The 26,846-nt window shown below is 44.9% G+C and overlaps 1 protein-coding gene across 5 annotated transcripts in view; it reads right to left on the reverse strand.

Annotated features, from left to right (window-relative positions):
* The window catches only part of LOC105020485 (paralemmin-2), an 84,741-nt gene that overhangs the window by 14,122 nt on the left and 43,773 nt on the right, over positions 1 to 26,846 (reverse strand). For 4 of the 5 annotated variants that reach the window (XM_029117070.2, XM_029117069.2, XM_029117071.2 and 1 more), the window contains one exon: positions 25,386 to 25,456. In XM_029117070.2, coding sequence (XP_028972903.2) covers positions 25,386 to 25,456 — 71 coding nt within the window. Of the gene's footprint in view, positions 1 to 11,665; positions 11,835 to 25,385; positions 25,457 to 26,846 lie in introns of those variants that run through there. The other variant, XM_010887584.5, reaches the window with a different exon arrangement.

The raw sequence follows: 26,846 nt of genomic DNA on the forward strand, positions 1-26,846 counted from the left end.
AAGGGCGAATCTAGCCCAGCTTTGCTGTAATTGGACCACTAAGGTCTGTAGGTGAAACTGTGATTGGTCTACTCAGTAGACTGATCTATACGTGAGGCTGTGATTGGTTCAGACAGCGAGTCAGCCTATCGTGGGGTTGGGGATAAGTGTTCCACGAATACCCAACCTGAGGGGGTTCTGATTTCCTTTTGACTGTCTAGTCACTCAACAGGGACCAAGTAAATCATTGACTGGGAGTTATAAGGACATTGACTGGGGGTTATAAGGACATTGACTGGGAGTTATAAGGACATTGACTGGGAGTTATAAGGACATTGACTGGGAGTTATAAGGACATTGACTGGGAGTTATAAGGACATTGACTGGGGGTTATAAGGACATTGATTGGGGGGTGGTCATCTGGAGGGTCTTTGAGGAAGGAACATTTAAGAAGAGTCTTGCCTAGTGACGGCTCTCTTCTCCTGTCCAACAGCTCTTTCCCACACCCACAGCTCCCTCCTAAACCCTCCCACCCCCCACACCCACGACACCCTCCTAAACCCTCCCACCCCCCACACTCCTCTCTGTCTCTTTATCCCTGTTTCTTCCTCTCAACCCTTCTCTGTCTGTCTCCCTCTCTCTGTCTGTCTCCCTCTCTCTGTCTGTCTCCCTCTCTCTGTCTGTCTCCCTCTCTCATTCTGTCTGCCTTTCTCCCTCTCTGTCTGCTGCACTGGGAGATGGTGTGAGTATTGGTGCAGGGAATAGGGCTGTACACAGTGTAGAGACCCACGTCTGCCACAGGAGGGAGACATTTCGCTGGCGTCAGCTGTCTGAAGTGTGGAGACCCATGTCTGCCACACGGGGGAGAGATTCTGCTGGTGTCAGCAGTCTGAACCATGTTCAAAGTCCCGTTGACAATATTTGGTGCAATCATTGTGACTATATGCCTTTGTCATCCATTTATGAGTTTATAAGACTCGTACACCTTAAGCACACGGTGTATGTTGGCACATTCCAGAACAGCGTCTATGAGTTTTCCTGAACAAAGTTCTGCCTCTGGCAAACCCTGTTAACAGATACTTTGTGTGAGTGTGTGTGAGAGAGAGAGAGAGATTTTTTTCCTTCTTTAATAAGACTACATTACATTAAGAAATCCCCACACACCCAACCCCCATAAAAACACATGGTGTGCTGCTACACCTCCCACAAATACATACATCGAACCCCAATCACAATTGGACCTCAAAGCCCCCTTGTCCAACCACACAGACAGCCCCCCCAAGTCCCCAAACCTCCTCAAATAGTTCAACAGTGTCTATAAGTTTGTAAAATTCAAACTCGACCCTAAGGCGCGCAGAGACCAACCCCCTAAATAACAACACCGGGTCCGTAACCCCTGACCCCCTGACCCCCTGACCTGGTTCCTCCTTGTCAATCAAACAGACAACTTAGCTTGGGCAAACAAAAAATTCAACAACACACATTTGCTCCTTTGAATACTGAGGTCCCATCACAAACATCTCTAAACAAAAACACTCCCCCAACCTCACACACACCGATTCCAACAGTGACATCAACGGCATCAACCCAGCACATACAGAGAAGACATGTTGGACAGTCTCAGCCATCATACAAAAAGGACAGCCTTCCCCAATCCCAGGGTCAACTGGAGTCAACCAGCTATTGGTGGCCAGGGCCCCATGTAAAAAGAGAGAGAGAGAGAGAGAGAGAGAGATAAGAATAGAATATAGAAGTCTTTGTGTGTGTATATAGGTCTGCTGTTAAGTAAATCCAAGAGACCCAACATGCTAACAGATGAAGGTTCACTTTCACATCTCAGACAGAAGGGTCTTTGGCTGTTCTCTCTCAGGGACACATCCTGTATCTGACACCGCTACGTCCTCACTACTGTGGTATCCTGTATGTGGGGGGCTGAGGGGCTGTTGTGCACTACCCAGGGAATTGTGTGTCATTTGGGTTGTGAACACTGTCAATAAAGAGGAAGGAGAAAACTGAAGAGCCCCACTCAACACTGTTATAGTCCTGTCTGACCTCAAGCTAGCCAGATCAGCTCGATCCCATGGAAGAAATCAAATAGCAACAACCAACACAACAAAACAAACACCCCAGCAGCATCACAACACCCTGTATACCACTTGTTGATGCTTTACACGGTTAGCATGACGCGTAACGCGGTTGGCATGACGCATAACGCGGTTGGCATGACGCGTAACGCGGTTGGCATGACGCGTAACGCGGTTGGCATGACGCATAACGCGGTTGGCATAGCGCTTAACAAGGATGGCATGATGCCTAACATGGATGGCATGAAACATAACCAGCCTCCAGCTCGTCTCCAGGTGAAACTTTCATTCACCAGTTTATTATCAGATCCAATATCCACGATGCCCATTAACTTACGTTATATTATATTCCTCAATTCCTTAATATTCAGTGTCCCTAATCCTTCTCTCTCCCCTCCATCCCTTTCTTCATTTATCTCATTTCGTCTCCTCTCTCTTCTTTCTCATTCTCTCTCCCTCCCTCCCTCCATCTCTCCCCTTATCTCACCTCCTCATCTCCCCTCCCTCCCTCCCTCCCTCCCTCCACAAATCATTGCATACATTCCAATGCTTATGAAGTAATATGAACAGCACGTATGGATTACAAACATCAAATCTCATACTTCTAGTTATTTACCTGCAAAAAGGGTCTTTCTAAAATAAGGATTTCCAGATCAAACAGAACAACACCCAGATCACACTATGACCTAAACAGCTGAAATGTTGAATGTTTACAACAGCCAGTCTCTAATGGAACCCGTCTTTAATGGAACCCGTCTCTAATGGAGTCTTTCTCTCTCTGTTTCTCTCTCTCTTTACCTCTCTCATCCTCCCATCTCTGTCTCTCTTTGTCTGTCTTTCTGTTTCTTTCTCAGGCTGTGTCACATGTTCCTGTTGAGTTTCAAGGAATCATGGACAGACTCAATGGGTCACTGTTGTCTTCTGTCTGGTGTGTGTGTGTGTGTGTGTGTGTGTGTGTGTGGGGTCCTTGGCCTTCTCTGATGTTATGTGCCCCTGTGTGTCTTGCTTATAATGAAACACACACACTCCCCAGGGCCAGACTGTTCCTCTTGCCCTGAGTTGGTGATGACATTACCAGGCATTTAAAACCAGTCAGTCATTAATAGTCCAAGCAGGTTTCTGTAGGCTAGCTGAGTGGTGGACAAAAATATTCCTGCCTGCACTCTAGATTTCAATAATTTCCCATTTTAGAAAAAACGTGTTGAAAGTTAAGAACAAAGTTGTGTTCACAGGTGTCTTGACTTGTGTCTCAACTACCAAGAACCAAGAAAAAAGTTTCAAAGTTAAAATAGATCTTGTTGAATCTGCAATCTTTTGGGGAAAATGCCCTGTAAAGAATGAGGAGCACCCACCTGGAGAAATCTAAATTATTAGGTTGATCCTTCTGGCTTGTTTCTCACATATGCTAAGTTGCAGGGGCATACAGGGTATAAATTGCCTAAATATCTACAAGCTGACATGAAGAACAGTTTCAGCCCGCGCCATGCGACTCAAGAAAGCCCAGCCGAACTTTCTAAAAACCCACCCAGCCTAAATCCTGGAATGATTAAATAAAATTGAATCTCATTGGCAAAGCAGACCATTGCCATGTTTACAGATGACAGAGGAAAATAACACCCAACCTACAGTCAAATGTAGGGGGTTCTATGATCCAAGAGTATTTGTAAGTATTTGTAAGTAACCCCTGATTAATGAAAAACCCTGAGTAATGATTAAGATAGCTGACAAACTGCTGTATTAGGGTGGTGGGCCTATATGATAAACGGACCTGAGCCTCTTTCAGCAATGCTGCTTATAGATGTTCAATACATCTGGGCCATGGCTGCGTCCTTCAAAATAAAAGACCAATTTTAAAACAGTTTTCCAGAGCTCTTCAGTGCTGGGGACATTTGTAGGCAATGGTTCAACCGGAACCCATACACTCTTAAACTTGAATGAAATAGGGAATAAGGTGCTCAACTGACTTGAAAATCCCAAAAAAGTGTTCCTTAAATGAGGACACTTCAGCGGCTGACTACATTCAGGAAAAGAAAGACATAGAAACAATTAGCTTCTGTGGAGAGCCTGAAGGTGATTTTTTGTTGCATGTCCCATATTGTATGAAAATAAATAAATAGTATAGTATTTCTTTCCTTTTCCTGTTTCTGGGACCACTAATGTCCTGTTTCTGGGATCACTTTTCTCTCTGTGATCTGGTAAGGACAATGCGAAACAGGACAGTGAAAAAAAAACCCTAAGGCAAGAGACTCCTGATACTCCATCCTGTAAGACTCCTTTGCCAAACGTCCAAGTGTGTGTTTGTGTTTGTGTTTGTGTGTGTGTGTGTGTGTGTGTGTGTGTGTGTGTGTGTGTGTGTGTGTGTGTGTGTGTGTGTGTGTGTGTGTGTGTGTGTGTGTGTGTGTGTGTGTGTGGGTGTGTGTGTGTGAGTGTGTGTGTATATGGCTGTTTTTTTAGTCTCCCAGTGAGTTGCACTAGCATTCCTGGCATACTGAGCTCTTCAAGGCCTGAGCTGATAATACTACTGCTGAGAAACACTTCACACATTCAAAAAGTCTGTCTGCCTGCCTGTCTGTCTGCCTGCCTGCATGTCTCCATTATAGTCCCATCTGGATCTGGTAAAGAGGTTATAGAGAAAGTACAAACTGAGTTTCACGAACTCACCCTGACTTCCTGGACAGCAATACGTCTCAACAGATCACTGGAATCATACTACTCCTTTAACTACGACGTCTCACCGGATCACTGGAATCATACTACTCCTTTAACTACCACGTCTCACCGGATCACTGGATTCATACTGCTCCTTTAACTACCACGTCTCACCGGATCACTGGAATCATACTACTCCTTTAACTACCACGTCTCACCGGATCACTGGAATCAAACTACTCCTTTAACTACCACGTCTCACCGGATCACTGGAATCATACTACTCCTTTAACTATCATGTTTGAACAGTGCAGTAGAATCAACGTCTCAGGTCTCACACATTACAGCCTTCAAGCCTCCCTCCCTTCTTCTTTCCCTCCCTGTAAGTGATCCTCTCCTAGCAGCTAACAAGATGCTTGTCAGTGTGTTTCTAGCCAGAGAGCATGCGTGTATGAGTATATGTGTATATTAGTACATCAGAATATTAGTACATGTGTATGAGTATATGTGTATATTAGTACATGAGCATATAAGTACATGCGTATATGAGTACACCAGATGTTTCTCCTGTAAATGTGTGCATGTCTGTGTTTCTGCGTGTGTGTGTGTGTGTGTGTGTGTGTGTTTCTGCATGCATGGCTAGCTAAGCCTATATAGTTAAAGATTGCACAGACAAACACAGAGAGAGTTCATCACTGATAATGAGATACTAGCTATCAGAATAGTCCCTGCATATCCCGGGAGCCAGCACAAGAATGCATGTGACTCTAATGGCAACCTATTCCCATAGAGCCCTGGTCAAAGGTAGGGCACTACTTATGGAATAGTGTAACATTTAGGATGCGAAAATAAAATTTCCTTAAAAAGATGACAACAAACAGGAGGTAGATAAAGGGTGACTCAGAAGATACATAGAGGTGAAAGTAGATACATAGAGGTGACACAGAAGATACATAGAGGTGACACAGAAAAGACATAAAGGTAACACAGATGTGTTTTTATAATCATTAACGCAAAACATTTACCAGCAGGAACACAATCCAAAATGTATTTTGGTTTTCATTTCAGACAGACAGCGATGATAAAAGCATACAGTTCATCGAGCATGTAGTTTAACTAAGAGTCTATAAAGATGGTAAAACCTAAACAATAAAGACAAACAAACTGGAATGACAGATGTGTTATTGTCTTGTACCTCTGGTTGTTCCTTTTTCCACACTAAAACCTCCTTATTGATCAGATCACACCGCTCCAATTCCCCGTCCGCAGATACCCGACCTGACAGACTCACCAGAATCAATAAACGTCTTCTCTCACTGACACCAATATCTCTAATATTAACCGTCCTATTGCTACATCTATGACTAATACTAATTCCTCTAATATTAACCGTCCTATCCTTTGTGCTGAAAATAACAGTGAAGTATCAGCCTTCTGAAGGACCACGCTGAGGTCCAAACAGTTCCCTCTCTGCCTATCAGGTCCCACCCTTTCCTTCCCCTGGGGGTGGATGAGACCAGCCAGTCAGTGAGCTGCAGTACTTACCCTGCCTCTCCTCTGCTGCTGTCCTGTTTCCTCCTAGCCAGATCCCTTTCCTCTGCTTCTACAATACCCTGCTCTCTCTGCTTCTACGAAACCCTGCTCTCCTCCCTCTGCTCGTCACATTCCTGTCCCGGCCCTTCCTCCACCCAGCTTGTGATGTAATGGCTAGCAGGCGGAGGGACTCTGGTTAAAATAGGGCGTGTGTTCTCTCTCTGTAGTTAGGAACCCCTCCACACACACACACACACAAAGAACCCCTCTGTATGGTGGAGTAGAACTCCACACCCTCACCTCCCTCTGTTAGCCCCCCCCCCCCTCCGAAAACACACTGCCCCCCCTTCCTTCCTGTGTAGCAGCGCATGTGAGGAGGCTCCCCCCTCGCCCCCAGCAGGCTGGGCCTGGCCCAGTGTCATGAGGAGAAGGAGGGGCAGAGTACATTTTGGGCTGGAGCGGTCAACTCAAAGGCATTTTCCCCTGCCACTGGGAAAGCATCTGGGCATGGTTGCCTGATGACGCTAATTGAAATGTAGCACAGCGTTATCGCTCACTCCCAGTTTCAGTATTACTCTCCTTCTATTGCCGTCGGGAGTCAAAAAAATTCATCAGCGATTGGATCTTCACTAGCCAATCAGAGTATCGAAGCCATTGACATGTAAAGTGGTTCTGGCCCAACCCATCGGTTCTGACCAACATGATGGTTCTGTACATGATGGTCTGTTCTGTGTAGGAAAGAAACTTTGATTCCTGGACATGGAAGAGTGCGTTGTTCAAGGGGTTTGGGTAACTGGACTGCCACTCCTAGGAACACAACCACTTCAGTTATACTGCTGGTTAAAATGACTGCTTTTGTCCTGGGTGTTGGACAGGAGAGAGACAGGAAATGTGTGTTGGTGTGTTTATTAGTCTTGTGCAGGGTCATTGAATCAGTTACTAATGTCTTAGCCACCCTCTTCTCATTTCTTCCTATCTTTTCTCCTCTCCATTTCTCCAAGTCTGGGGCTTGTGTGTACTACTTAGTGTTTCTATTCTATTTTCACTTTCATTTACCTCGTTTGTTCTTTGGAAAATGACCGTGACAAGCTGCACCTTGTTGATGTAGGGAGGCAGACATCCCTATGGGAGACGAGCTTCACCCATGGATGCAGAATTAAACACTGCATGTCTGCAGAACAACAATAGCTGTGTAACAACAGGCGCCTCTCCTACTAATTACTCTTGAACCGTCTTCAAAGTACTTTTAATATAGCGGCTCTGCTTTGTTTTTAAAGTTACTGATTGAAGTGCTGCTCCGTTTCAACCATAATCTGTTTTTGGTAATGTGATTACCACAGTGATTACAGTGAATTATCATTGCTGTTCCCCCTCAGTACAATGTGAAGCCAGTCAATCTCTAGTCAGACACATCCTTCATGGGAACTACAGCCACTAACACCGAAGACCCCATGACATGACCCTGTGTTTGACACCCAGCCGCTATACCATCCTAAGGTCTACTGAGTTACTAAACCGGGCTAGATATAAGGAGACCCAGTAGGATACCTGTTCTGCCAAGAGACCCAGTAGGATACCTGTCATTACATGAGACCCAGTAGGATACCTGTCCTTACATGAGACCCAGTAGGATACCTGTCCTTACATGAGACCCAGTAGGATACCTGTTCTACCAAGAGACCCAGTAGGATACCTGTTCTACCAAGAGACCCAGTAGGATACCTGTCCTTACATGAGACCCAGTAGGATACCTGTTCTACCAAGAGACCCAGTAGGATACCTGTCATTACATGAGACCCAGTAGGATACCTGTCCTTACATGAGACCCAGTAGGATACCTGTCCTTACATGAGACCCAGTAGGATACCTGTTCTACCAAGAGACCCAGTAGGATACCTGTTCTACCAAGAGACCCAGTAGGATACCTGTTCTACCAAGAGACCCAGTAGGATACCTGTTCTACCAAGATACCCAGTAAGACAGGTGTTCTACCAAGAGACCCAGTAGGTTACCTGTTCTACCAGGAGACCAAACAGAAGACCTCTTATACCAGGATTGGGTACTACTTTCACCATAATATTGGGATAACTTTCACATGTTATATTCACAACATGGCGTAGATACAGAAGTCTGCGGTTTCTGTACTTGTAGCCTAGAGATCCCTTTGAAGTTCCTGGAATATGTGTTCTGAATAAAGGGGGACATTTTGTGTGTTTGTGTGTGTGGCTGAAAGAAAGTGGGTCAGAGCCGATTGATCAACGTAAGAGAACAGGCCCGTGGCTATCTGGACAGACAGTCTATCAGTTCTGCGGTTTCTGAGTCGGTTTTTAACCTTATCTAGGACAGAAGAGCAGGATGACATTTAGAAAGCAGAAATGGACTGCAATATTAATTCTGACACAAAAATAACATTTTACAGTTACACAAACATGTATTTACATAATTAACATTACATTACATGTATTTACATAATTAATATTGCATTTACACAATCAAGAAAAAAATCCTAGAACTTTCAAGTTTTCCTGAAATGTCTTCCTTATTCTGGGAATGCTCACAATATGTATTTTGGGTAAATCTGGGAATTTATTAAAAGTACAGTGAAATGTTTAAAACCCTACACACAATAATAACAGTCCAGATGTGTTCATGTAAACACTCAGAGACATGGACACCCACTGAGAAGCAGACAGACAGAATGTTAGACATAGATTGACAGGGCATGGCGTATACAGGATATATAGAGACACTATTATGATTAAGGCCTAACTGTAATCTGTGTGTGTGCAAAAACTAGCACTCTGTCAGTACCTAAGAGAGACACTGAGGTATCAGAGGTGGCCAATAGGAAGTGACAGGTCAGACAGACCTGGGGGAGACCAGACCCCCTATCTTAGTTACTGCCTCAAAATAACCTCCAATCTGCTGATAGAGGAGGGAGGTGAAAGGAGGAGGATGTGGGGGAAGGGAGAGAGGAGAGAGCAGTGGCCTTACGGGGATAATGGAGGAACGCCTGGTGTCTATGTAGAGGCCTTAGGGGGATAATGGAGAAACGCCTGGTGTCTATGTAGAGGCCTTAGGGGGATAATGGAGAAACGCCTGGTGTCTATGTAGAGGCCTTAGGGGGATAATGGAGGAACGCCTGGTGTCTATGTAGAGGCCTTAGGGGGAAATTGGAGAAACGCCTGGTGTCTATGTAGAGGCCTTAGGGGGATAATGGAGGAACGCCTGGTGTCTATGTAGAGGCCTTAGGGGGATAATGGAGAAACGCCTGGTGTCTATGTAGAGGCCTTAGGGGGATAATGGAGAAACGCCTGGTGTCTATGTAGAGGCCTTAGGGGGATAATGAAGAAACGCCTGGTGTCTATGTAGAGGCCTTAGGGGGATAATGGAGGAACGCCTGGTGTCTATGTAGAGGCCTTAGGGGGATAATGGAGAAACCTAGCCCCATAGCTGGAAATAGACTGTCTCCTGGTGGAATATTGTTAGCCCAGGATCTCACACACACACACACACACGGTGCCTGACTAAAGAACTTGTCTGAAGCCTGTAGACAATTACAATGCTTCAAGGTTTTAATTGCCTTCAAGGGTCTGTAGTCATGTTGTTAGAGGCAGCATAACCCTGCCTCCACACCCAAAATACTGGCCAATGCTAAGTGGTTTAAGAAGCCCTCAAAATATGTTGTTAAGAGGTCATTGTAGTAACTACTGTTAATACAGGCTTTCTCTCCGTCCCTCCCCCTCTCTCTCCTCCCCCTCTCTCTCCTCCCCCACCTCCTCTCCCTCCCTCCCCCCTTCCTCCCCCACTTCACCACATTCTCCTTCCTCCTCTTTTTCCCTCTCTCCCTCCCTCTCTCCTCCCCCACTTCACCACATTCTCCTTCCTCCTCTTTTTCCCTCTCTCCCTCCCTCTCTCCTCCCCCACTTCACCACATTCTCCTTCCTCCTCTTTTTCCCTCTCTCCCTCCCTCTCTCCTCCCCCACTTCGCCACATTCTCCTTCCTCCTCTTTTTTCCTTCCTCTGTCTCTTTCCCTCTGTGACTTACAAACCCCTTCTTCTTCTGATAATGTTCACTCCTCCCTCTTCTTTCTCAATCACTCTTTCACCTCCTCTCCCTCTCTCTCTTCCCCTTTCTTCCTTTTCTCTTTCTAACTTTCTCTCTTCAGTTTGGAAGATTCCTGGAAATGGAAGGGGAAAAACAGGACAAATGGGATCTTTTGGCAGGATTTCATAAAAGTTACCAGAATTGCACCACACTAATTAGAAGATAATCCATTTTCTATTCACATCCTGCCAGCTTTGAGCACAAAAGAGTAATATTGTCTAGGAATACCCAATCACAGTGGACGGTGATTTACATCAACTTCCTGTTTGGAATCCATAGAGTAGCTGTGTGTGTGTGTGTGTGTGTGTGTGTGTGTGTGTGTGTGTGTGTGTGTGTGTGTGTGTGTGTGTGTGTGTGTGTGTGTGTGTGTGTGTGTGTGTGTGTGTGTGTGTGTGTGTGTGTGTGTGTGTGTGTGTGTGTGTGTGTGTGTGTGTGTGTGTGTGTGTGTGTGTGAGCTTACCAATGATATGACCTAACCGTGAATTAGACAGCTTGTGACCAGGTAATCCTCTTCTCACTCTCACTGGGTGTCACAGAGGTCTGTGGTCAAAACATCATTATCAAGGTCTTTTGTCACCAGTCATTATAAACTTCTTTCATCAAAGTTTAATACTGAGCTCCGCTGACAAACTTTCTTTCCTAAGAACCCCTCTCCCTACTGCAGAAAATAATGGCTTAAAACATTAAGACAAAAGAAAATATTTAACGATGATTAATAATGACATTGTCATAACGGGTGACAGAATATGGATTTGAACATTACTTGTAACCAATCTGAAGATAACGTAAAAGACTGAAAGTGTAATGCAATCCCGCGCTGAAGTGGACGCCTGCTGTGAGCTAGGAACCCCTGATATACGGTAAGTACTGCAGAGACACAGTGGACCAAGTCAGAAGGATGGCTACCGGACCCTGGTCGATGAGCTCAATAAATCAATAACACAATTTTACATTTACCAAAGATTCCATATCTGAATTTGATCATGCCGTCTTTGCAAGGAGGAAATGCTCAAAATATTGGTCCAAAAATAACTGTCTTTAAATGGCATCGGTAACGCATGCACGGTATCTAGAGACAAGGGACAGACAGCAGCAAGGTTAATTGGAGTTGGCAGGATGTCACAATGATATCAGCAACCAGGATAACAGCAGTAATGACCTGGTCTAACAATGGAGCCAAACAAGCAGACATCAGCTCCATAACTACAGGACTATCCCTTGCCCTGGACAGGACTTACCCCACAGCGTCTATCCCTAGCCCTGGACAGGACTTACCCCACAGCGTCTAGCCCTAGCCCTGGGCAGGACTTACCCCACAGCGTCTAGCCCTAGCCCTGGACAGGACTTGCCAAGTGGCCGGGCACATCTTCCTTTGCCACAGTGTTGTATTCGTTATCCCCTGCTAGGTCACACGGCAAAATGTATGATCCTTCTCGCTCTGTCATCTCTTCAAAGTAAATCAGCCATGTTTATCCCAGGGCACATTCCTCTCTGAGAGGGTTAGGGTTTGCCCCACTCCGCCCCAACCTCCCCACTGAGGCTGCAGCGACTCCCTGGAGATAACAGGGGGCTTAGCATCTCAGCCAATTATATGGCTCGTTACACTCCTCTCAGCCAATTACATGCCTTGTGATCCTCCTATTCCTGGCTGTGGGGTGTGCCCAGATACGGAGCCAGAGGGGAGGGATGTGGGACCGGCTATCTGCCACCTGTGGGCAGGGGGAGGAGCTCTGAGGGGTCAAAGGTTATATGTAAGAATACTGAGGACGGGCCAGAAAGACATGGTATATGGATCTTCTAAATGTAGTGTACTAGACAGGGAATAGGACTCCATTTGGTACTCACACAGAGATGTTGAGCTACGACCTGACAGGATAGGTCATGTTCAAAGCCTCTCAGAAGTACCTTGAGTTAGGTCCAGCAAATTTAAATAGGTTCTAACTACAGGCAATGATAAGCCATGTGTTCTATTTTTGCTTTTTGCATTGGACCTGGCCTGGATGGGTTGATGTCTTCACAGCTTTAAGGAGCCCCTGAGTGACCTGAGCACCCAGTTGACATGTTCCCCTGTTGACAGAGCTGTATAGACTGGGAACGCATGGGAATGTTGGATCCTGTCTGTCTCCTCCATCTTTAGGACTGGTTACCTGCCGGGCATATATGAGCTGATCCTGCTGGGATTCTGTTCTGCCCTGACACAGAATGGCATAAGATGACATACGTCTATGAATGCTAGTCCCGGGACATCTTATAGCACCAAGGACCAGAGGATAGTAAAGGACCATCCTGTCTGTTCTTAGAACTGATGCCCCACTTACAGTTCTGCAGCCAGTGACATATATTCCATTTTGGTCCAGTCTTTAATCTCAACCAAACACAATCTGAATACCAGCCTCAACATAGCGCATGCAACCTGAACCCAGCCCACACAACCTGAACACCAGCTCACACAACCTGAACACCAGCCTAAACCCAGACCACACAACCTGAACACCAGCCTGAACCCAGCCCAAACAACCTGAACACCAGCCTGAACACCCTATAGCCTGAGTCGCTTTAGACCGTGGATCATGGATGAGTGTGTGTTTTGGGGGGGTCAGCTGATCTGTTTATTTTTCCAGTAACAATAAAATGGGTCGTGCCAGATGGGAAGTAGTTCTTCCCATATCCAGGGGTTCAACGCTCGACAAAAAGACAACCGGAGAGGAAGGCGAGCCACCTGCTCTGCAATACACAGGATACCCTTTGCATGGGTCCCAAATCTCACCCTATTTCCTATATACTGCACTAATTCAGACCACGGCCCTTACAAACAAGAGATGTATAAACAGACAAATTTTGACATGTCTTGTGATTAAACAAAAGTCACCCGTTATTGAACCCAGCCGGATCAAGGCTTCATCTAGAACAGACCAGATCCTGAAAAAGATCCTCCCTCTTCAGTTTATAGGGGTTGGGCCCCCCTGAGGGCTTCACAACTTCACTACTTTCATTTGTTTGTAGGGGGTTCCAGCACATTTGCCAAACCAGGCATTTCCTTCAGTGAAGGGAACTGAACAAGTGTACAGTTTGGGAGTCGGGGAATAAGTGGAATGTACAGCTGCAACTGTACTTAGGGAGTTACCTTGACATCCTACCTCCATTTCCTTTCTACTAGATGGTTCTGTCAGTGTGTGAGTCCTGTATTCAATAGTAGTGTGTCATTGGACATGGCTAACTGCTAATGAAGACCAGTCCAGTGAAAGAGGTTCTGGTGTTATCTAGCTGTTTAACAGTCTAGTGGAAGAGGTTCTGGTGTTATCTAGCTGTTTAACAGTCTAGTGGAAGAGGTTCTGGTGTTATCTAGCTGTTTAACAGTCTAGTGGAAGAGGTTCTGGTGTTATCTAGCTATTTAACAGTCTAGTGGAAGAGGTTCTGGTGTTATCTAGCTGTTTAATAGTCTAGTCCTTGGAAATAACATGTAATTCAATGACAAATTCCTTTCCCAGTTAAAAAGCAAAGATATCATTCAGTTCAGAGTGTGTGTGTGTGTGTTTGTGTCGCGCTGTGGGGAAGGATCAGTCAGCTATAAATACCTCAGCCAATCCGTTGAGGGCTCTGTTCCTCCTGTCTGCTCTCTACCTGCTCTGTGTACTAAAACCTGGTTGAAATATTTACATATTTGTCGCAGTAACGGTCAGACTCCTCCCACTGCCTCCAGACCAGTGGTTGTCCGATCATAGAACTTCATAGTGTGCCATCAATTGGGTGCCATCTAAGAAGCATCCTTTGTGTTCTGAACTCTCCAAATCCTGACCCAAATATCAGATTATTCCCACGGAAACATTACCAATCAGGCAACTGACGATCTAGATGAGATTTAAAATGTGGAATGTGATTTGAGAAGCTGGAGGCTAGCTTGCTGTCCAGATGCTGTTGGTCTACCAAAATACAGCAGCTCAGTCCTGACAGTTGTTATGGAAATTTTCACACAGTTGATACGGTTCCTCTAACAGCTTTCCTGGCTGGTGAAGTGCCGTCAAAAAAACTACATCACAGACTTCACACCAACCTAACTAACCGGCATGCCATCCACACTACTATGAAGTGAAATACTTTTTACCAGGGCTCACGGCATTTACCAACAGCACAGGTTATGTAAGGGGCAGTGAAGACAAACTAACTACTGAAGAACCTCACAGATCTGCTCACAGACAGCAGAGACAGCTCACAGACAGCAGAGACAGCTCACAGACAGCAGAGACAGCTCACAGACAGCAGAGACAGCTCACAGACAGCAGAGACAGCTCACCAACCCCAAACAACTCATTGACACACATAGTACTTTCCCAGCAGGACAGGATCCCGTTCCACCTACCAGAAGAGCTGCCAACAGCATCCAAAGAGAGATCTTGTTGCAGAGGTTCCTCTGCGTGCCGTGATGGAGGAAAGCCTGGATACATAGCAACAACACGGAAGACCCTTTCAGAAACCCCTCATTCACAAGCCAAAGGACATCAGGACAACAAAAGGCCCCGCAGCCATCTGGGAGGGGGGCAGAGAAAAGGCTTTCCAGACAGTCTTAATGACACGCTCACAAAACCACTCATCACCAAATGGAAGGAGGTAGATTGTGTCTTAAACTACGGACTGGGCCATGGAAACACTCCCTGTTATGTAAAGACACTGTCCCACAGGGCACTGGTCAAAACTAGTGCACTAAACGGGGGAATTTGGGACGTGGGTGGTGTTGTGTAAATGGGTGTGGGACAAAACACTGAGACCCTCGTCTTCATCGTACTGTGAGGAGGAGGAGACCACTTTGAATGGGACTTCAATAAGTCTCCATCAAGCCTTCATTTAATTTGGATTTCAGGACCAATGTGTCTCTATTGGGCCTTCCTTTCACACCGATTTTACAGGCCAGGGGTATCAGAACACTAGCCGATATCTCTTCACACCGATATCTCTTCTCACTACATCACACACCAAAGAGAGCCATGATGTATGCTGTTCTCACATCAGCGATAGGGGATGATAGTGGATGGCTCGGAAAACAGGTCCGTGGCACCCTGACCTTTATGGAATGGAACGCTGCTTGGGTTCCCTGCATGAATACAAGGGTGGTATTTGAATCGGACTTGAATGGGACTTCAAAGCACCAAGTGTTCTGGTGTGAGACCCAACCTCTATGGAACCTCCCCTGAACAAGACCCAACCTCTATGGAACCTCCCCTGAACAAGACCCAACCTCTATGGAACCTCCCCTGAACAAGACCCAACCTCTATGGAACCTCCCCTGAACAAGACCCAACCTCTATGGAACCTCCCCTGAACAAGACTCAACCTCTATGGAACCTCCCCTGAACAAGACCCAACCTCTATGGAACCTCCCCTGAACAAGACCCAACCTCTATGGAACCTCCCCTGAACAAGACCCAACCTCTATGGAACCTCCCCTGAACAAGACCCAACCTCTTTTGGCTCTGCATCGACTTCATCCACAAGGGAATGTTAAGAAACAGTCACTCTCAACTAGTGGCCTTTACTAGTCAAGTCTCAGTATATCAGCCCTGGTCAATCGTAGTGCCCTTCATAGGGGACAGTGTTCCATTTGGGCCAAGTCCTCCTGTGAACCACTCCGGACAGCCCCCCCCCCCCGGTTCTCAGCGCTCCGCATCAACACACACCATAGCCCACATTCTAGCAGGTAGAGTAGAGACACACCCATTCAATAAGCCTGTCAGTTGCAGGCCTGGATATAAAACATCATTATCATAGTCACAAACCACAGACTGAGAATAGTACATTACACCGGGAATAGACTGCTGTTGACTCATTTCAAAAGGCCACAGACAGATGGAGACAGACAGAGATAAAGCGATAAGAGTAAGAAAGGCCGATCCCATTCATGTTTCTCTTTCTATGTTTCACTAATAAATGTCCCACTGGCCACAGTCAAAAGACCCAGCAAGGCAACCATTTCAGTGTACGTTCCCTTGTGGTTGTTTTAGCCACACCTACAGCATGTTGGCACTGCAGAGCCTTCCTCAGTGCCAGTGGAATGTGGAACGCCCCTCTTCATCTGAGGTAAGGCTATGGTCACGCCAAGCCACACAGCTCCTAGATATCACCTCTGTCACGGCTCAAATCAGCAATGCTGACTGGCCATTAGCAGCTATAGACCCCCGCCTGGGGCTGCTTTACGAGGTACTGGATACCATCCCTGGAAGCCACTACTTATATGGACATGTTCATGATTATGACCAATATTGTGTAACTCAAGTCCCTTCCAAACATCACTGGAGTCTGAGTTCATCAAAAGTTCCTGTTTTTCTTTCCGTCCCAAGGCACCCGTTTCCCCCAGAGACCTCTGGGTCCTGGTGAAAAGTACTAGACTATTTAGGGAAGGGGATGGTGAAACCCTGGGTCAGACTGTCAGAGGAAGGGATCACAATGAACAGGTAACAGCAGGGGGCTATAGTGGGTTGTTTTCCTTTAACCTCTAACCTCTACTACACAAGCTTTTAGAGAGGTCCCACATATGTCCACACTGAGGTTGCTTCCCAAATGAAACCCTATTCCTGTTTTATTACACTACACTGATCAGGGCCCCCTGGTCAGAAATATATGTATAGAATAACATACAACAACACCCAGCTCACTGTGTCCGTTGGTGCTTTTCTATCATGGTCACCTCCACATCATGACTGCTGACATACCTACACTGCATTAATGTACCTTGTATGACTGTAGAAATCATGAACCATTAATGTGCCTTGTATGACTGCAGAAATCATGAACCATTAATGTGCCTTGTATGACTGCAGAAATCATGAAACATTAATGTGCCTTGTATGACTGCAGAAATCATGAACCATTAATGTGCCTTGTATGACTGCAGAAATCATGAACCATTAATGTACCTTGTATTACTGCAGAAATCATGAACCATTAATGTACCTTGTATTACTGCAGAAATCATGAACCATTAATGTACCTTGTATTACTGCAGAAATCATGAACCATTAATGTACCTTGTATTACTGCAGAAATCATAAATCAGTGTTTGAGAACTTAGACAAAGGATGGGAAGTGAACAGAGACGTTAGGTAACAGGCATTAGCTGCACTGACAGGTTTATTTCATTTGTTCGTGAGGTCTCCTCTTCCCTTCTTCCTGTTGACATTAAGACTCTCCCCCAAAAGGCACCCTATTCCGTATATATAGTGCACTGAGAAGTATGTGTCCAGGCCAGAAGTAGGGCACCGGAAGAGGGAATAGGGTGTCATTGGGGAAGCAGCCTGGGAGTGGATTTCAACATTTGATGAGCACAGTGACAACAGTGACAGTGAAACAACCCATATCTTCAACACACACACACATCATACACTCACACACACCACACGCACACCCACACACATACACCACACGCACACCCACACACATCATACACTCACACACACCACATCATATACACACACACACACACAACACATCAAACACACACACACCCACACCACATCATATACACACACACACACACCACATCACACAGACACACACAAAGTTGAGCATGCATGCATAAACACAGAATGTAGCAGAATGTCAATATTACTACAACTGACCATGTTTTTCTTAATTGATTATAGTTCTGATGGTGGAAGACTTTACTGTATCACTCAGCCTGACAACTCAAACTGATTCAGTTAAAACATCTCAGCATGATTCAGTTAAACAGTTCAAACTGATTCAGTTAAAACACCCCAGCCTGATTCAGTTAAACAGCTCAATCTGATTCAGTTAAAAAATCTCAGCCTGATTCAGTTACACAGCTAAACCTGATTCAGTTAAACAGCTCAACCTGATTCAGTTAAAACAACTCTGCCCAATTCGGTTAAAAGTCAGCCTGATTCAGTCTAACAACTCAGACTGATGATGTCTACATCAAAATGAGCGTGTGAATCCTAAATGGCTACGTTCAATAGTAGTCAATTGTAGTGTCCTAAATAATGGAGGAGGCAACCATTTAGGACAACAACAGCATGTTCAGTCCATCACCAACAGCATCTCTTGTCATGCTTGTATACTCTCACTGCCCTGCTGTCTCTTAGTCAAAAATAGCAGCACAGTTAAGTCAAACTTATTTTTAGTCTTGTATCTGCCCAAGTGCTGACATGAAATAACAACCCAAATGACTTCAAGGAGTTTGCCTTCGAAAGGTACATCAGAATGTTTCTAAAGCTGATTCTGTAACTGCATATATTATGGTAACCAGAGAGGCCTGTTTGGCTAGAGCTGCACACTGTGATTTCTCTAACGATTACCTGAAAAATCTATTTGAGGTTTCACATCGATTATAACTAATATCGCAGGAATTAATGTAAGAAAACAACTGTTGCTAACAAAAAGTGATTATTAAACTTTTTCTCCCCTTTATTTTCTTAAATTGTTTGAATTTTCTGCACATAACTCTTGCAATTGCAAAGGTACGTGTATTTTAGGGTTTAGACCATGGGACTAAAGTGGCTTTAAGGGTTTAGACTATGGGACTAGAGTAACTTTTAAGGTTTAGACTGTGGGACTGGATTGGATAGAATGTCCTTTCATGAGGCCACTTCAAATGCCTGCCAGTGATTTCAGATGTTATGGCATAACTGTCCTAATTCTAACTGTAATACAGTTCTAATGCGAAGGATCAGAAAGACATAGTTAACGCTTCTTAGACCCCCTTTTGAACGAGAAGAAGCCACAGAGAGACCTCTCACTAAAACTCACTAGGCAGCAGCCCAGAATTCAAATGGAACCAGCCCCAGATGGCCGCTAACAGAATATATTTCCACCACTGTTCACACACTTCCTCAAACCAGTCAATATCTCAACCTGCTGGTTTCCAGTAGTCTAATGGCCATCTAGACCCAATCTGGGTCCAAGAACGACATTAAATCTTGACGCAGGGTGTCCTTTTGGGACTCTTCTATTGCTACGTTTAGCCAGGCAAGCTGAATCAACCACAGATAAAGTATTTTAAATGATTTCAGGTAGCCAGTATTCCAGCCCAGGTCTTTTCCTCAGCCACCAGTCCTGCCTTCAATGGTCACATTAGGACATTCCAGATCACATGAAGCTGTTTTCCGGGAAGAGCAGGGTGCGGTTAGGAGCAAGGCATTTATTATAAGATAGCTGCATTCCTGGCCAGCAAGAGTCAGTCAGGCGCCATGGAAATGTCTCCACATTACAGATGATGGGTTCCACCAACCCACATTACAGATGATGGGTTCCACCAACCCACATTACAGATGATGGGTTCCACCAACCCACATTACAGATGATGGGTTCCACCAACCCTCATTACAGATGATGGGTTCCACCAACCCACATTACAGATGATGGGTTCCACCAACCCACATTACAGATGATGGGTTCCACCAACCCAACATTACAGATGATGGGTTCCACCAACCCACATTACAGATGACGGGTTCCACCAACCCAACATTACAGATGATGGGTTCTACGAACCCACGTAACACAAGGGCTCAGTCACATCACAGGATGTGCAGGTAGTTGTAAAGCTAGCAGCCTCTTGAAGGCCACTGTTTTCCAGCACCATAGAAAATATAAAATTACAGAAATGTTTAACTGTCTTCACATTCCTACTGTATCTCCGTCATGTTCACCATCCACTTCCAGACTTTTTGTAAACCCAGTGTGTCTGGTCCAGTGTCTGGTCCAGTGTCTGGTCCAGTGTCTGGTCCAGTTCCACACAAGAAGTAAATGTTACGATAATGCCACAGTGACACCCTGTCTAAAGTGACAGCTCCTGTTACAGTGGGAGGAAACACTTTCCTATAGCTATTGACTATCATGTCTGTTGGATATAGTCCGGATCTGTTTAAAATAGGAGATATTTGATAAAGACCACATCTACATATTTTATATAGGACTCACTTATTTAATAAAGGCCACATCAATTAGATATAGACTCATCTATTCAAAATAGTCCATATCTATTTTATATAGTCTAAGTCTATTGCATATAGGATACCCTGAAAGTAGGTAAAACAATTCTAATCGCAGACAATATTTTATTTTAAGCAAAAATATCACATCCTTTGTTAAATTTTCCCAATGTTAAATTAACCACCCAGTGAAAAGCACCTATTTATAATTCAATATTCTATTAACTATTTGCTAGATAATGTTGGCTTAAATAATGTTGGCTTATCCTATACTTTTGCCCAGGCTCTAACAGATTGTTTGAAAAGGTTGGAGCTGGTCAGCCAACAGTTGGAAGAAGGATGAGGTGGCATATTAGAGGTCTAAAGAGGTATGAGGCGGCCAATTAGAGGTCTGAAGAAGAAAGAGGTGACCTATCAACAGTCTACTCACATTAATATGTTTCATGATTGGTATATGTCCACACCATTCCTACACTTTATTACATTTTCTGGGGTATATAAATAATGTATTTTATATTGTAGGTATTATAGATAATCTTTCATAGATTCCTGGAAATATTGGACAGTTACTTGAAATGTATTTGGTTGCTGTGCCAACAGCAAAACTCTGTTTTCTACAGGGTGTCATTTCCTGTGGGCTCTATGTGGGTCACATGACTGCTGTAGGCGTCATGTGATGACAGTATTTACAGTGGCTCTTACACGTATTCACCCCACTGGGACTGTGTTACAACATGACATTTAAATTGACTTAATCAGGTTTTTTTTTTGCCACTGATCAACTCAAAGTCTTTAAGGTCAAAATGCAAAATTAAGTCTACAAATTAGTAACAAAAAAGAACATAATTGATATTAGTATTTACCCCCTTTTAGGCAATATTTGGTAGCGGCATCTTTGGCAATGACATGAGCCTGTGTGGAAGTCTCTATCTGCTTTACACACCAGGAATGTAGGCCCTTTGTGCAAAACACAGTTATGCCATATAATCTCACTGCCTTCTGATGAAATTCAAAACCTTGGAAATGTTTGTATATCCGAGCTCTGATTGGTGCTTTTGAAGCACCTAATTCTGGATTTGCTTTGAACATTTCTTTGTCAGAGACCGGTTTATTTAACCTAAAATAATGTGAAACATCTTAACTGCAACTCCACTCAACTAATTACATTACTTTTAAAGACAATTGGTTGCACAAAAGCTCAATTCAGGAGTGGCAGAGCATACGGGGTAAATACTGAGCCAATAAATTATGTAATTCATTTAGAATGATTTGCAGATTAAATTTTTTCACTGACTTTATTGACTTTTTTGTGTTGATCAGTGGGAAAAAACTCTGGATGTTCATGTTGTAACACATTAAAATTAAGAAAAGCAGAGGGGGCCGAATACATTTGAGAGCAACTGCATGTGTCCCAAATTGCACCATATGCTCCCTAAGTGGGCCATGATGAACAATAGTGCAATGTATAGGTAATAGGGTGCAATTTGGGACTCAGCCTTCATACTTCATACAGTGTTGGCGCAGTCTCAATCACGGGAAGAGTGTGGACTCATAGTGTGGACTCAATCAAGGGAAGAGAGTGGACTCCATTAGACTAGCTAGCTAACAATACTTCTGCGAGACTGTAACTGAACATCAATCTGTAGATCAGTATGTTTTCCCTGCAATAGCTGCTTTAGATCAGCTGTTCACAGTCAGCAGCTGATGAAATTCACAGCAAGAGGGAGCTGACTTCTGAAAACACATGTTAGTTTTTTCTGCACCAACAGCTACCTAGCTGCTAACTCTGCAACAGCAGCTAGCTAGCTTTTAGTGGAACATGATTCAACTTCATGTGCCAGGTTCTACTGTTCCATATGAGGTTTAACTAGCTTGCTCTACTACCTTGGCTAGCTTAGCTGACCTTAGCTAGGTAGCCAATGCTGTGATTCTAAAACAGTAATACTGAATCATGGCAGACAACTGTTTCTGGATCTGGTCCACTGGGGAGACAAAGACACCTATCGTCATGCTGGGTCGGCCCGATATGTTCTGGTCGCCAATGTCAATGGAACAGATTATTTACATAGCAATTAGATTTCATTTAAATGTAAAGGTCCGCCCGGTAAGTCTTGGTAATACTAGTAGTCTCTCACTGCCAGTCATTCACCATACGTGTATCACATGGCATCGCCCTACACCACATAGAGCCCTGGTCAAAGGGACTGCACTGTATAGAACTAGGGGATAGGGTGTGATTTAGGATGCAGGCTTTAGTGATCTGACTGCAACACACACAGCCCCCCCCCCCCCCCACCACCACCTGGCTCAGCAGAGAGACGCCTTATTTTAATATAGGCCATGTCCTGCGTGCAGCCTGGCCACGTCGACATGTGCATAGTCCATCTTCACAATTACTTTGGGTTTAGGTCATTAGCTACAGTACATGTTCTGCTGCAGGAGAGCGAGGGAGACCAAGACCTGCAGTCTGCCAGCCAGCTCCGCTGACCTCTTTTAAGGCTTCTCTCATTCTCTCTCCCCCTTTCTCTCTTTTCGTATCATTCTCTCTTTCTCTCTTTCTCTCAGCATCAAATGTCTTTACCAACCTTAGGTTTTTACCAACTAAATGAACACACGACAAGCTTATGACAAGCCACATTTCAGACACACTGTCATTGCATACTCCATTACATATATACCACAAAATCAAATGACAGAGAATCCTACATATGCGTAATTACCGGGAATGTTTAATGTTATAACTAAATGATAACTGACTACATACCTGTTCGGCGATAGAGGCATCAAGCGTGGATCTGTCTGGATCCAAACGTGCCTCACTGTAAGATGCGCAACTTAGGTAGGCAAAACACTTGACCCCTTGTGTTACCCTTCTGTCGAGAGACGTAGGGGACTAATGCGCGAGTCTAGTGAGGCACTCAGCTTACCTTCACCAGTGAGATGCAGCAGGGCAGATGATGCTTAGAGCTCCAGCTTGCAGTAGTTTCGACTTGGATGACATTGAGCTTTTACGCATGAGCTTCCACCATCTCTTTCTCTGCCGCTGTCTCTACTAACATGGTCTGTTCCCTCCTCTCCCCTTTCTCTAGCTCTCTCTCTCTCTCTCTCTCTCTCTGCTCTAACTCTCTCCCTCCCTCCCACTGTAACTACGCTGTTGAATAATGCAAGCCTAACGAAGTCCTGGAGGTTTCTCTCCCATTCTAGGGCAATCAGGGACTGATCAGAGAGAGGCTACGTACACAATGCACCCAGCTCACCAGCTCGGGTTACAGCACAGCTCCCTATTCAACTGCGCAACAATCTCGCCACCATCCTGCTTTTGTCCCCCCCCACTCCAATAGAACCGGAGCGGAACATGGACCTGGCCGACTCGCCCACTGGAGTTCAATGTCACTGGGGTGGGATGTTTAAAGAGAGCTGCGATGAAGGCATTTTTTCAGGAACCAAAACAAACACAGCCCCCAGGAGAGAACACAGACTCTAGAACAATTAAGTTGTGCAACAATAGCCTGACAAACTGGCCATCCAGAGAAGCGGAAACAGCTTGGGTAGAGGTAACGGAATCCCAAATACCTCTCTTCCCATTCGGTATTATCTCATTTAGCGAATAGTCGGGGGAAAGTAGACCTATAACATACCAGATATTTGGAAATGGAGGAGAGAGGGGAGATGGGGAGGACAGGGAGGAGGACAAATGGGGAGGAGAGGGAGTAGGAGGCACGGAAATAAATCAGGAGGAGAATCTGGAAAACATAATATAATCAGATGGGCCGGGCAAAGTTTATCCCAAATGGCACCCTATTCACTGTAAAGTCCACTACTTTTGAGCAGGGCCCATAGGGGAATAGGATTCCATTTGGGGAATACACAAAGGTTTAACTACAGCCCTCTATAATTCACTAGTCTTTAATCTGACCCTAGACCAGTCCATCTCTTTAACAAGCATACAGGGACAAGGATGCTCTGATCTCAGGACCGATTTCATGATTAAAATGAGTCTGGGCCTAACCAATGTTTGCCTTTCCTCTGTTACTACACATAATAACAATGTCCAGTTAGTCCTCTGTTGCACCTCACCAAGTTCAGGCTCGGTTTCTCGTCTTTTATGGTAATGATTCTTTGTTCTCTTCTCGTTATTGTTTTGTCTCCTAGGAACATCAGAACAATCTGACCAACAGACCCCTGTTTTAGTTTTTTGCTTCAAACCAATGTGCAAATAGAGAAATGACCTGCACTTTGTCATTTAGACAGTAATAGTGTTAGTGTCTTTAACTGGGGAACAAGCTGTGCTGACATTGTCCAGATGGAGCTGGTCAGGAGAATCACCTCCACTCACTACAGACAGATGTCAGAACTGTACTCCAATCCTAGCCCACATAGGGTTTTACCGTCGATAGTAGAGCACTAATTTTGACCGGAAAACTGCCAGGGCAAAAGTAGGGTTTTATTAGAGGAATATGAGGGAAAGATGAGTGAACATAATGAGGGGACAGTGGATGGACATTCAGCACCTTACTCACCCCAGTAACACCAATCCTAACACCTTACTCACCCCAGTAACACCAATCCTAACACCTTACTCACCCCAGCAACACCAATCCTAACACCTTACTCCCCCCAGTAACACCAATCCTAACACCTTACTCACCCCAGTAACACCAATCCTAACACCTTACTCACCCCAGTAACACCAATCCTAACACCTTACTCACCCCAGTAACACCAATCCTAACACCTTACTCACCCCAGCAACACCAATCCTAACACCTTACTCACCCCAGTAACACCAATCCTAACACCTTACTCACCCCAGCAACACCAATCCTAACACCTTACTCACCCCAGCAACACCAATCCTAACACCTTACTCACCCCAGCAACACCAATCCTAACACCTTACTCACCCCAGTAACACCAATCCTAACACCTTACTCACCCCAGTAACACCAATCCTAACACCTTACTCACCCCAGTAACACCAATCCTAACACCTTACTCACCCCAGTAACACCAATCCTAACACCTTACTCACCCCAGTAACACCAATCCTAACCCCACTACAAGATGCCAGGGTCAGACTGGTTGACTCACCGTAGTAGCAATGGATGGTTTAGACATGATTCCGTTTCCTGTCACCATGGTCCCTGGAGTCTGTCTTCTACCTGTAGATAGAATGCCATTACACTGGTGAGAACATATATTAGCAACATCATCATCATCCTTCTTCATACCATATCATGATAAACACTGTTACGTCACCCATTTGCTGTAGCAGGAATAATTTACCATTCTACTGGAAAAGGAACACTCCACCCAGTCTAGACCTCCTGTAAGTCATCTATCAAACTGGGTCTGGACCTCCTGTAGGTCATCTATCAGACTGGGTCTAGACCTCCTGTAGGTCATCTATCAGACTGGGTCTAGACCTCCTGTAGGTCATCTTTCAAACTGGGTCTGGACCTCCTGTAGGTCATCTATCAAACTGGGTCTAGACCTCCTGTAGGTCATCTGTCAGACTGGGTCTAGACCTCCTGTAGGTCATCTGTCAGACTGGGTCTAGACCTCCTGTAGGTCATCTGTCAGACTGGGTCTAGACCTCCTGTGGGTCATTTATCAGACTGGGTTTAGCCCTCCTGTAGTTCATCTTAAGACTGAGTCTAGATCTCCTGTAGTACATCTGTCAGACTGGGTATAGACCTCCTGTGGGTCATCTGTCAGACTGGGTCTGGACCTCCTGTGGGTCATTTATCAGACTGGGTTTAGCCCTCCTGTAGTTCATCTTAAGACTGGATCTAGACCTCCTGTAGTTCATCTTAAGACTGGATCTAGATCTCCTGTAGTTCATCTTAAGACTGGATCTAGACCTCCTGTAGTTCATCTTAAGACTGGGTCTAGACCTCCTGTAGTTCATCTTAAGACTGGGTCTTGACCTCCTGTAGTTCATCTTAAGACTGGGTCTAGACCTCCTGTAGTACATCTTAAGACTGGGTCTAGACCTCCTGTGGGTCATTTATCAGACTGGGTTTAGCCCTCCTGTAGTTCATCTTAAGACTGGGTCTAGACCTCCTGTAGTTTATCTTAAGACTGGATCTAGACCTCCTGTAGTTCATCTTAAGACTGGGTCTAGACCTCCTGTAGTTCATCTTAAGACTGGATCTAGACCTCCTGTAGTTCATCTTAAGACTGGGTCTAGACCTCCTGTAGTTCATCTTAAGACTGGGTCTAGACCTCCTGTAGTACATCTTGAGACTGGGTCTAGACCTCCTGTGGGTCATTTATCAGACTGGGTTTAGCCCTCCTGTAGTTCATCTTAAGACTGGGTCTAGACCTCCTGTAGTTTATCTTAAGACTGGATCTAGACCTCCTGTAGTTCATCTTAAGACTGGGTCTAGACCTCCTGTAGTTCATCTTAAGACTGGATCTAGACCTCCTGTAGTTCATCTTAAGACTGGATCTAGACCTCCTGTAGTTCATCTTAAGACTGGATCTAGACCTCCTGTAGTTCATCTTAAGACTGGGTCTTGACCTCCTGTAGTTCATCTTAAGACTGGG

Source organism: Esox lucius, chromosome 23 (genome assembly GCF_011004845.1).
Source record: "Esox lucius isolate fEsoLuc1 chromosome 23, fEsoLuc1.pri, whole genome shotgun sequence".
NCBI lineage: Eukaryota > Metazoa > Chordata > Actinopteri > Esociformes > Esocidae > Esox > Esox lucius.